General features: G+C 54.3%; 1 protein-coding gene across 1 annotated transcript in view; it reads left to right on the plus strand.

The window, feature by feature from the left end:
* The window catches only part of CPNE2 (copine 2), a 53020-nt gene that overhangs the window by 31302 nt on the left and 10271 nt on the right, over nucleotides 1-11447 (plus strand). The window contains exons 9-13 of the mRNA XM_065925380.1: nucleotides 372-458; nucleotides 2454-2513; nucleotides 4425-4558; nucleotides 6587-6641; nucleotides 11360-11411. Coding sequence (XP_065781452.1) covers nucleotides 372-458; nucleotides 2454-2513; nucleotides 4425-4558; nucleotides 6587-6641; nucleotides 11360-11411 — 388 coding nt within the window. The remainder of the gene's footprint in view (nucleotides 1-371; nucleotides 459-2453; nucleotides 2514-4424; nucleotides 4559-6586; nucleotides 6642-11359; nucleotides 11412-11447) is intronic.

Here is an 11447-nt window from a genome sequence, read left to right on the forward strand (position 1 = left end):
GACAGGGGCTCAGATCCCACCTCTCTGCCTTATGACCTTGAGCAGGACATTCAGTCTCTCTGAGCCTCAGTTTCCCCATCTGTCAAGTGGAGGCAAAATAGTAGAGTGGGAATTACATGAGATTATACAGGTGAAGTGCATCGTGAGCCCTCAGGAGCTATCCATTTGACTCCAGGCATGAGCTAGAGCCCATGGGTGGCAGGAATCAGTTCTGGGGAGGCATGAGCCCAGGGTGGCAGAAACCAGTTCTGGGAGGGCTTCCTGGAGGAGGTGTGCTACCCCTTGGTCAACACTGTAGAATAGGTTCTGGGGCCCAGGGGAGGGTCAGTCCCTGCAGAAACCCCAAGCTGAGCTCCTCCTGTGTTGTGCAGCGGGAGTTTGAGTGTATCAACCCCAAGAAGCAAAAGAAGAAGAAGAACTATAAAAATTCAGGCGTCATTATCCTGCGTTCCTGCAAGGTGAGTCAGCCTGGGTGGGCGTGGTGCAGGGGCAAGGTTTGGGGTCACACAGAGATAGATAAATCACTGCAGAAGAGAGGGAGCACTAGGTGTGGAGCCAGCAAGTGAAGTGAAGGGAAAGTTGCTCAGTTGTGTCCAACTCACTTTGTGACCCCATGAACTATACAGTCCATGGAATTCTCTAGGCTAGAATACTGGAGTGGGTAGCCTTTCCCTTCTCCAGGAGATCTTCCCAACCCAGGAATCAAACCCAGATCTCCCCCATTGCAAGCAGATTCTTTACCAGATGAGCCACAAGGGAAGCCCAAGAATACTGGAGTGGGTGGGTAATGGAGCCTGGTTCTGAGACCTTTTGAGCTTAACCTCTCTAGGGCTCAGTCTGCTCATCTGTGGAATGGGAACATTAACATGATTAAGCATATAAAGTCTTATATGCTGTTCCTGTGCTGAAGTCAATGAGGGCATGAGATGACCTTCCAGGGTCTCCTGGTTGGAGGGTAACTGTTGTTGTTTAGTTGCTCAGTCATGTCCAACTCTTTACCACCTCATGAACTGTAGTCCTCTGTCCATGGGATTCTCCCAGCAAGAATACTGGAGTAGGTTGCCCTTTCCTCCTCCAGGGGATTTTCCTGACCCAGGGGTGGAACCAGTGTCTGCTGCACTAGCAGGGGTATTCTCTACCAGTGAGCCGCCAGGGAAGCCCAGGGTAATTGTAGGGAGTTGCTTTTTCCCGGGCTTGTCCACTGCATGCTCAGCATCAGAGGGGGAGAGAGCGCTGGGCTGGGGCACCTGTCCCCGGCAGTGACATTAGTGAGGGCTCGGCTTCCTGCCCTGCGGTGTAACTGGGGCCCCCGAGGCCCACAGTGACATTGTTCACACCTCTGTGGCCAGGCTGAGGTCAGGGGCCGGGCCCCCGGATGTCTGGTGGCCACCTGTCTGCTGGAATCGGGTGGGATGTTAAGGAACGCAGCCCCGGCCAGGGCAGCAGGAGCCCTGAACACCAGGCTTGGAGGCCCCTGTCACTGGCTCTACCATCTGGCCACCCCCAGGCCTCAGGTTCCTCACCTGGAGACTAGGATTTATGTGAGCGTCAGTGCGGTCCCAACGCAGCAGTGCCCTGGGACAGTGAAGCTGGTGGGTTGCAGCATCATGATTTCAGGTCCTTATTTCAGAAACTTGTCACTCATACCCCCCTTCTGGGTTTCTGGCACCCGCCTTGTTATTTCTTGTATTCAGCCCCTCCTCCTCCCATTTTGGTGTCTTTTTTACTTAAAAACATTTATTTTGCAAGGAACCCTTCTAACATCACCAATATTGGAAGGCAAGTATCCTTTGCCAAAAGGAGACAAAGACCAAACTATGTTTTAACAGCTTTAGTAATTTACAGCAGAAGGTCTTGATCTGGTGGCCTGGCCTCTCTCTGTTCCAAGTCTAGGTTGGTAAGAGCTAGAGAGACTTAGGGACCAAATGGCAACAAATTGAGGCTTTCTCTGCCATGTAATTGGGCTTCTCAGGTGGATCAGCAGTAAAGAATTCACCTGCGAATGCAGGAGACGCAGGTTCAATCCCTGGGTCGGGAAGATTCCCTGGAGGAGGAACAGCAACCCACTCCAGTATTCTTGCCAGGGAAATCCCGTGGACAGAGGAGCTTGGTGGGCTGCAGTCCATGGGGTCACAAAGCCTCAGACATGACATAGTGACTAAACAGCAGCTGTCATATAATTGGTACTTGTTACTGACTTTGGGCCCTGGGGCACTGTGTGGACTTATCGTGCATCTGTGTGTGTACAGATGTTCTACCAACTGGGAACCGTTGCTCCATTGTTACAGAGGGATTTGGGTTCTGTGGTAATCAGATCAGGTGCATCTGCTTTTTTCGGCCTCCTTGACCACCATCTGGGCCCAGAGCGACAGCTCCCCAAAGATTGTTTGTGGAGACCATGGCCAAGTGAGGGTGCAGGGCGGGGGCCCACTGACCTCTCTGATGCCTTCCAGATAACCCGGGACTACTCCTTCCTGGACTACATCCTGGGAGGCTGCCAGCTCATGTTCACCGTAAGGCTTTCCACCACCCTACACCGCCCCTACTCTCCCCTCCCCAGCGAGGATCCTCCTGAAGGGCTTGAGCTTCAACTTCAGCAGGAGCGACTTGGGATAGACTTCAGGAAAGACTTTTCCAGGGCATGGGCTGTGTCTAGCCCAGAGGAGAGGGCATGGGTGGATGGGTCTGAGTCAGGGCTTTGCTGCAGGTCAGAACCTAGATGCTCAGCCCTGAGCATCACTGATTAGGCTACACTTCTTCAGGGGGGGGAAAAAAGCCAGTTCTTTCCCATTTCCCTTCCTACCTCATCTGCTGCACCCTTCCCCCTGCTCACTCAGCCCCGTCCACACTGATCCTCACTGCTCCCCCACACACTAGCTCAGCTCTGCTCTGTCTTGGAGCTTTGCGTTTGCTGTTTCACCTGTGTGGAACGCTCTTCCCCAGAGCCCTCTTGTGTCCGCTGCCCTGCAGGCTGTGACACTTAGGTCACCTCCGCCGATGCCTCCTATTCCTCTCCATCCCGTCTCCTGTTTTAGTAACTGCAGGGCACTTGCCACTCTGAAATTTTCTCAAGAATTTTTTTTTTAGTTTTCTTCTTACTTTCTGGCCACACCACGTGGCATGTGGGATCTTAGTTCCCCGATCAGGGATCGAACCCGCACCCCCTGCAGTGGATTCTTAAGTATTTTTCACTGTCCCTGCCCAACTAGTGACTGTGAGTGTCCTGAGTGCAGGGCTTTTGTTTTGTTTCCTCTTCACCCTCGAGGTATCACTCAATACCCAGCATGTAGCACATGCTTAGTAAATACTCACTGGGAAAATGAATGGTCACTCTGCCAGTGGCCTGGAGTATATGCCCCAGACTTGTCCCATTCCTCATCCAAGGGGAAACCTCTGGACCATGGGAGAACCTGCTGGGGTCCTGTACTCTGCCCACTTCCCACCTAGCCTCCCTGCTCTCCATCACCACCTCTAGACCCCATGGGGGCTGGAAGTCATCTGCAGGACTCTAAGGAGGCAGGGGATTGGTCTTGTTGACCTTTAACCCCACAGGTTGCCATAGCACACCCCCCCCAACCCGGCAGAGGCCAAGGCCCTGCTGTTCCTCCTGTGTGCATGTGTTCACTCAGCAAATGATGCCAAGCACCTCCTATGTGCCAGGCTGCAGGCTGTGCCTCTGCAGTGGTCCCTGGCTGATCCCAACTGAGTCCTCAGGTGGCCATCTCATGCCCTGGGTCCCTCTCTGGCTGGGCAGCCTTGCCCACCCCTCCTTGCTCCCCTCCAGAGGCTGGGTGGGAAACCCTCATGACTGAGAGAGCAGGTGGAGCTCAGTACCCTGCCCATCCCCCAGTCTCAGTCCATGTGGGGCACCTGCCTGGTGCTCTGTGCCCAGCCATGGACCTGACTCCAGGACCATGCGTCTTATCTGCAGTGAGCGTCCAGTGTGACTAGATGTGTGGGCATTGCCCTAGCAGCCAGCCCCAGGTCCTGGTGCCCCTTGGTGGTCTGAGGGGTGGTGGGGAGATGACCTGGTATGGGGGCGAGGTGTCTGGGAAGGTGTCAGTGGGGCAGTGGTATATGAATTGGGCCTGCAGATTGGAAGAGAATGAAAAAATGACCTTGCTTGTAGAGGTAGAGGGAACCTCATGAATGAAGGCCTGGAAATGGAACTGTGACAGGGAAAAGGTTTGGGGCTATACATTGGTTTTGTATCACATCTGGGCAGTAGACTTGATGCTCTGGCAATAGGGAGCCACAGATGGCCTTAGAGCCAGAGGAGTAACATGGTCAGTTTCCGGGGTTTGGACCATCTTATGGAAGCGGGGGTCAAGGCAGGGTGATGAGTGGGGCTTCTCACGTTCCATCAGCTTCTCTGTTCCCTGGAGGCAAGATAGGGAGCTGAGGTCTCTGGCCTTTTCCTGCAGGTTGGGATAGACTTCACAGCCTCCAATGGAAATCCCCTCGACCCTTCCTCTTTGCACTATATCAACCCCATGGGCACCAACGAATATTTGTCGGCCATCTGGGCAGTTGGGCAGATCATTCAGGACTATGACAGGTATGCTTATGAAGGGCCTGTGATGGTTGGCTTGGGCTCCATCCATTCCAGGAAGCTCAGTTGTCAAAGCTAGAAGGGACCCAGAGATCTTTAGACCTAGGAATGGTTAGCTAAGGACATGCATGTCCTGTGGCAGACATTGCTAATCAACTGCTGATCTCTCTCCAGCTGGTCCTAGCTCCTTCCTGAGATTCTTCTGCAAACAGTACACCACATAGACAGAAAATGAAACTCATTTGCTCTTGCTGCAACCTCTACTGTTAGAGCTGGAGAAGAATAGGCCTAGGGTGTGGGGAGAGAATTTATCACACAGATCAGGGAACTGGAACCCAGACATTCTGATTCCTGCACCTGCCCCCTAATGGCCTAACCGTCTCACTCCTGTGGGGAACTTCAGAGGAGCAGCCAGCCTGCATGGGTCCTCAGCCCGTGATCACGCTTCCTAGAGATCTTTGGTTGGGAGGACGGTGGAGAGTCAGTGAAGGAGAGCTGTATAGAGGGTGTGACCACTGACAGGCCACATGCAAAGTTGAGAGGGTCTTGGAGGATCCAGAAGTCACTTGAGGGTCGTGGTGTCATTTTCACAGATGGTGTTTGTTGGAACCTCCAGGTCAGAGGGTGGGACGACCAGGAAGCCAATGCGTGGGAAGTGGGTCCCTGAGATTTGGCAGGCACAAGAGCAGGCTCGGGAAGTCTGTGTGCACCTGGCCTCCTTGAGAGGGGCACCCTGAAGACCAGCTTCTGACTCCCAGGGGGCTCAGGGTCTACGCGGTGGCTGTAACCCCAGGCCACAATAAGAGAGGTGCAGTGAGCAGAGCACGGGAGGTAGAAGTCCCCACCTGCATCTTTGGGTGGGGAAGCCTACCGTTGCTGCTCCAGAGACCCTTGTATCCATCTGCCCAGACCCTTGTATTCGCTGGGCCGTCTCGTGGGCATTCAGACGCAACTGGACACCCGTCCCACTCACCGAAAACCCTTTGTTTCCTTTATTTCCCTCATCTCCCCCATCATTCCATCAGGAAATCTTTTCAGAATGTAATTGAATCCAACCTCTTCTCCCTGCTCCACAGCCACCAAATTGTTCGAGCCACCATCACCTCCTGCTCAGAGTGATTGATTCAGCAGCCTTCTCACTGGTCTGCCTGCTTCTGCCCTAGCCCCTGATAGTTTGTTCTCCACATGGCAGCCACAGGTTTCCTCAGTGAATACATGCTGAATGAACAAATGAGACATGGTCCCTATGTTCAGGGAGTTCCCATTCAAGGAAGAAAACAGGAAATCACTGCAGTTCCCAGAGCCTAGTTTATGTGTGAGGCAGGAGCTATGAGTGCACCAAAGAGGGAGGCATCCTGGGGTCTCAGGGAAACCCACAGAGGGACAGGGCCATTTGAATTGGGCCTTAGAGGATGAGTAGGAGTTTGCCACAGGGACGAGATTGGGGAGAGGTATTTCAAGAAGGGGTGCAACAGGGCTGAAGTTGAAACCTAAAGATGCCCTATGTGTTTGGGGAACAGCGAGTAGCCAGTGGCCAGGACTGGGGGAGTGGGGAATGAGTGAGGGCTGGTAGAAGAGACTAGATTCAGACTAGGTGATGAAAGGTCTTGAATGTCAAGCCAGTGTTTTCACTTCAGAATTTTTCCCAGTCATAAAAGGGAGGCGAAGAGACAGCCAGTACATTTCAGTTGCTTCATAATTCTGGTTTAGTGGTCGCCAAAGTCCCAGTTTGAGAAGGATCTCAACGCTGTACTCAGGTCCATTGGTTAGAAGTGCTGTGATTGATTAGCAATGTCTGCCATAGGTGTAGATGGGGGTGAAGCCTATAATTCACCAGATACCCAGAAGTGGGTTTGGAGATCATCCAAACAGCTTTTTCTAGAGGCAGTAAGCTTTTTTTTTTTTGTCTGTGGAAGAGTGTACAACCATGTGGGCCCAGCCTTAAGTAGGGGGTGGGGAGGGTGAGCGTGGGTAGATGAGGCCCCTGCCTGATTGTCTCACAGTATTTTTTTTTCCTCTCCTTTCTCTGATTAGTGATAAGATGTTCCCAGCTCTGGGCTTTGGGGCACAGTTACCCCCAGACTGGAAGGTAAGTGGAGCCAGATTGTTTCCTTTTGGCTGAGATGAGGTTTGTGTGATGGCCTCTCTGGGATCTGCCTTGAAAAGGCTGGGCTGGGGCCTGGCTTCCCTGCCTTCTTGTGTTTATCCCAAACCCACACTCATTTCTCATCCTGAACTGCACACAAGTAGTAGAGCTAGAACAGGGAATAAGTTATCCTACCTGCCCCCTGGCACCCAGTCATGTGGGAGAAGATGCTGTCAGATAAATAGGTTAAGTATGTCCTTTGTATTGCCTAGGGCTTCCCTGGTGGCTCCGTGGTAAAGAACCCACCTGCTAATGCAGGACACAGGAGTTCAATCCCTGGGTCAGGAAGATCCCTTGGAGTAGGGATTGGCTACCCACTCCAGTATTCTTGCCTGAGAAACCCCATGGATAGAGGAGGCTGGCGGGTTACAACAACAAATATTGCCTAGGATATACTTAAACTAAAAAACTATCCATTATATATCTGAAATCCAAATTGAACTGGGCACTGTATACTCTGTCTGGCAGCCCTAAGGACAGGCTGTGTCATCAGTGCTGAGATGGGGCAGCAGTCCCTAGAGGAGGGCCCCAAACTGGCCTGGGGGTATCAGGGAAGGCTTCCTGGAGGAGGCAAGGTCTAAACCAAGAAGGGAAGGGAGAGTAGGAGTTTGCAGAGTGACTCAAGGTGGTGTTGTGGCAGGTAGAGTGTTCAGGGCAGAGAAAAGAGCTTGTGCAAAGTCTGGGAGGCAGAGGGAGCAGGGTGAGTTGGAGGAACTGAAAGAAGCTGGGTGTGGTGAACTCTCCATGAAAGATGGGCAGGATGCAGAGAGATGCGGCTGAAGAGGTGGGGAGCCAGGCATGCAGCGAGCTATGAGTGGGTCTACGTGCTGCTGGCATTCTGAAGGCCCACTCTGGCTGCTGAGTAGGGGGGCTGGCTGGGGTGATGCTGGGCAGAATGGAGGGATGGAGAGAAGGGGCATTATCCCTGCCTGGTGAAAAACAGAGGCTCAGTGACTTGTCCAAGGACGTCTTCATAACAGGAAGCCTGAATTCCACCTGGGCAGGTGGACTCTCAGATCTGTTCTCAGAATGTGCTGCCTTTCTGATGAGAAGCCTGGGGGGGTGAGCACAGAGGGCTCCTAAATCTACATTGTGTTTCAGCCAGTGCCCTCTCTTGCCTGCCCTCCTGTAGCACGTGCTGTTTCCACTGAGTATTCTCCTCTCGTCCTCTCCCGGGAGGGCAGTTTTCAGCTAGAACTTCAGGGAGTGGCTCTGTGGCATGCTGGCCATCGTGTGGCAGGCAGGGGACAGGATCCTGTGGGGCCAAGGCTGGGCCTCTGGGCAGACACAGTGATGCTGCTGGGGGGAGGGCAGGCTGGTGCGGCCAGGCCCGGCAGGAGCTCGTTGCTAGGACACCAGCCAGCTTTCAAAGAACTCTAGCTGAATGAGATGTTTTCTTGCGCAAAAAGCCTCCTTGGAAATGTCACAGGGCAACTCTGGGGAGGGTGGGCGTGGCCAGGCCGGAGTGCCCAGCGGTGCCAGGAGGGCCGCTGGAGCGCGGCGTGGAAAGGGCAACGCTCTCCCCTCCTCCCGTTGCTGCTGGAGCCAGCCAGGCCTGCCTCCCAGCCCCTTACCTTCCCTCTTTGCTAACTTGCCGTGCCCTGCTACGCGAACCTTCCCTTGTTCGTTCCCACCTCAGGGTCTTTGCACGTGGTCTTCCCCTGGCCTTTGGCCCCCTTTCACTGACTTCCCATGCTGCTTCATAGCCTAGAGGTCATTTCCTCTAGGAAGACTTCCTCAGGCCCTTGCTGTGTCAAGCTCCAGGCACACACACGGTGTGCAGTATGTGATTGTGGACAGTAAATTTGGGGCCTGGTAGCCTGAGCAGGCAGAGGTGTTGGTTCTCTGAGTGGGAGGTTGGAAGGAGCTAGAAGAAGCATGCAACTCAGCGGCCTGCCCTCAGGACCTCAGTCCCTGCCTGGGTCTGGTCCAGGTGAGCACGGAGAAGACCCCTGTCCTGGGTAGTGGTGGAGGGACTGACCTTTCAGGACGAGCCAGAGTTAGTCAGGTGAAGAAAAGGGATTGGGCCAAAGGATTGGCCTATGCAAAAATGTCCGGGGTGGGAAAAAGCACAGTTTAGGACTCTCCCCACTTTACAGATGGGGAAAACTGAGGCTCAGGGAGGCCGGTCACTGAGGTCCCTTCAACCCCCTGTGTGGTCCCAACCCACTGCCCTGCCAGGACCAGAGAGAATGACCTCTTAAGTAACTCAGGACCACGGGCTGGGCCCAGCCAGGTGGGGGCAACAGAACCATTGATCGTTAGAAGGCAGTAGATTCCCAGAACAAAGCTCTGTGGCTGGCCAGTCCCCAGGGGCTCCTAATCGGCTTGGGGTGGCCTCCAAGAAGCTTGTCATGTTTGTTGGCATTTCTCAGGCAAACCGGGGCAGCAAGTGTGGGAGGGGGCTGGACTGCCACGGGTAGCATGAGCGCTTATCCCCTGGATCCAGTCCTGGCTCTGCTGTGGCTCAGTCATGTGACCTGGGCATTCCTTGGGCTTCTCTGAACCTCAGTTGTTCCACCTGTGAAATGGAGCTGCTGGGTGGAGTAGGTGACCTGAGAGGCATCCAGGGTAGATGGGTGACCTCCCACAGCCCCACCCATTTGACCACAAGGCCCTACTCTCCCCTAAATAGAGGAAAAGAATAGGGAATGACGAATTTGGGTGGCTGAGAAAATGGAATATTAATCCATTCCTGTCAGGAGGGGGCTTTTCCCCCTTGGTCTCTAAAATCTCCTAAAATCTGATTTTGCAGGAAGCCGGCCCAAGGGAGACTTGTTTCCCTGGCAACCATTTTCCTCTCTCAGCCCCCTTTTGTACAAGCCCCCCTCTTAATCTCTGTAGAGGCTCATGAAGTTTCCATGGCAACAAGGACCTCCAGCCCCCACACCTGGAGCCCGGGCTGGGGACAGGGTGAAGCGGGCCCCTGGGCAGGGAAAGAGCCCAGGAGGGACATCAGGGCAGTGGCTCCATGCCAGGCACTTAGGGCCGAGGGGGCAAGGAACAGAAAAGCCCATTCCCCTGAACGGGCCGTGTCTGCTCCTCAGGCCAGCAGGCACAGGGCAGTGCTGGGTGAATTCCCCTGCTGTGACCGTCCCATCTTGGTCCAGGAGGGCTCTGCACGGTCAGAGGTCCAACCAACCCTTTTACCCGGCTCGAGGATCCTAGGCCTCAGGTCTCTTCTGCTGTGTGGTCTTGGCCCCCGGCTTCTTCCCCTCTCTGGGCCTCAGTTAGTTTACTTGTAAAGTGGGGATGCTGGACTTGGCAGGGGCTCCCAGTACCTCCCCTGTAGTGTCTCGGACCCAGAGCGTCTGTCTGGGGTTGTTTGTGTCTTTACTGGAACATTCCTCCAGCAGCTGAAGGCGGGGGTCCCTTCCCCCAGGCATTTCTTCACCTTCCTATTTAAACTCCTTAGGAGAGGAGTACCTTCTCAGGTTAGTGAGTTTATATGAGCGCAGGTGACAGCCCGACTTCAGTTCTGGTCCCAACGCTCCCCTTCGGTAGATGTAAGACTGTGGGATCATCTGGTCCATTTTGTCTCAGTTTTACATCTGTGATGGGGTGATAACAGACCTTTCTCTGGATTGTTGTGAAGAACGAGTGAGGGGATGCTGGCAAGGTGTTGGACGTGGGCCGCAGCACCCAGTTCTCAGGGAAGGGGCTGTGTGGGGTCTCTGGCTGGGAGACAGTGGCAGGGAGAGAGGGCAGACCCTAACCCCCACCTGAGCTCTGGGCCTCCTGCGGTCCTGGGTTCTGCAGCCACCTCAGTCTTACCCACCGCCCTGAACAGAGTCTGGTTATGGGTCCCTGTGTGGGCCCGCAGCTTCCAGGAGTGTGCAGGGTCACCTTTGATGACCCTCCCAGGCTCGGAGCTGGGTCTGCAGGAACTGGGCCAGAGCTCTCTACTCCCTGCCCTTCTGGCCCCATTATGTTTCCTGATCCCCAAGTCCTGCTCTGCGTGGGTTGTCAGCTAAGCCCCAGCTTGGCTCGCTGGCATAAGGTGGGCTTTCTTCCAAGCACTCGTGCTTATTAGTGAGATGGGGGAAGGCCCTTGAGGCCTGAAGAAGGAGAATTCTAATTATGTGAAATTGTACCGTGAAAGCAGGTGGTGAAGGAATGCTCCAACTGCTCCTTGAACCTGACACCCTCAGACACATCTCTGAGGAGGCAGAGACAGCCCTGGCCCCCCAGAAGAGATCAGGGTGGTATAGAAGGATCTGGGGGTTTCCCAGGTGGCGCAGTGGTAAACAATCTGCTTGCCAGTGTAGGAGATGCAAGAGACACAGGTTCAATCCCTGGGTCGGGAAGATCTGCTGGAGTAGGAAATGGCAACCTGCTCCAGTATTCTTGCCTGAAAAATTCCACGGACAGAGGAGCCTAGCGGGATGTAGTCCACAGGGCTGCAAAGAGTTGGACACGACTGAGTGAGAGAAGGGTCTGAGTTTCTTCTGTTTATGAAGTGGAGGTGGTTGGGCCTCATGGTCACTCAGAGCCAGTGGTGGAGGTGAAAGCAGATGCATGGGGTGCCACCGCCTTGACCTGGGGTCGGGTAGCAAAGAGCCAGTCTCCCTCAGAAGGAGTCTTGCTTGGCAGCAGGTGAGCCTGCCTGGGTCCAGGTATAGGCCAGGAGGCTCTGACTCACCATTTTCTCTGCATTTCAGGTCTCCCATGAGTTCGCCATCAACTTCAACCCCACCAACCCCTTCTGCTCGGGTGAGTGTCAAGCCCCCTGCATCAGCCCTGGTCTCC

Source organism: Muntiacus reevesi, chromosome 2 (assembly GCF_963930625.1).
Source record: "Muntiacus reevesi chromosome 2, mMunRee1.1, whole genome shotgun sequence".
Classification (NCBI taxonomy): domain Eukaryota; kingdom Metazoa; phylum Chordata; class Mammalia; order Artiodactyla; family Cervidae; genus Muntiacus; species Muntiacus reevesi.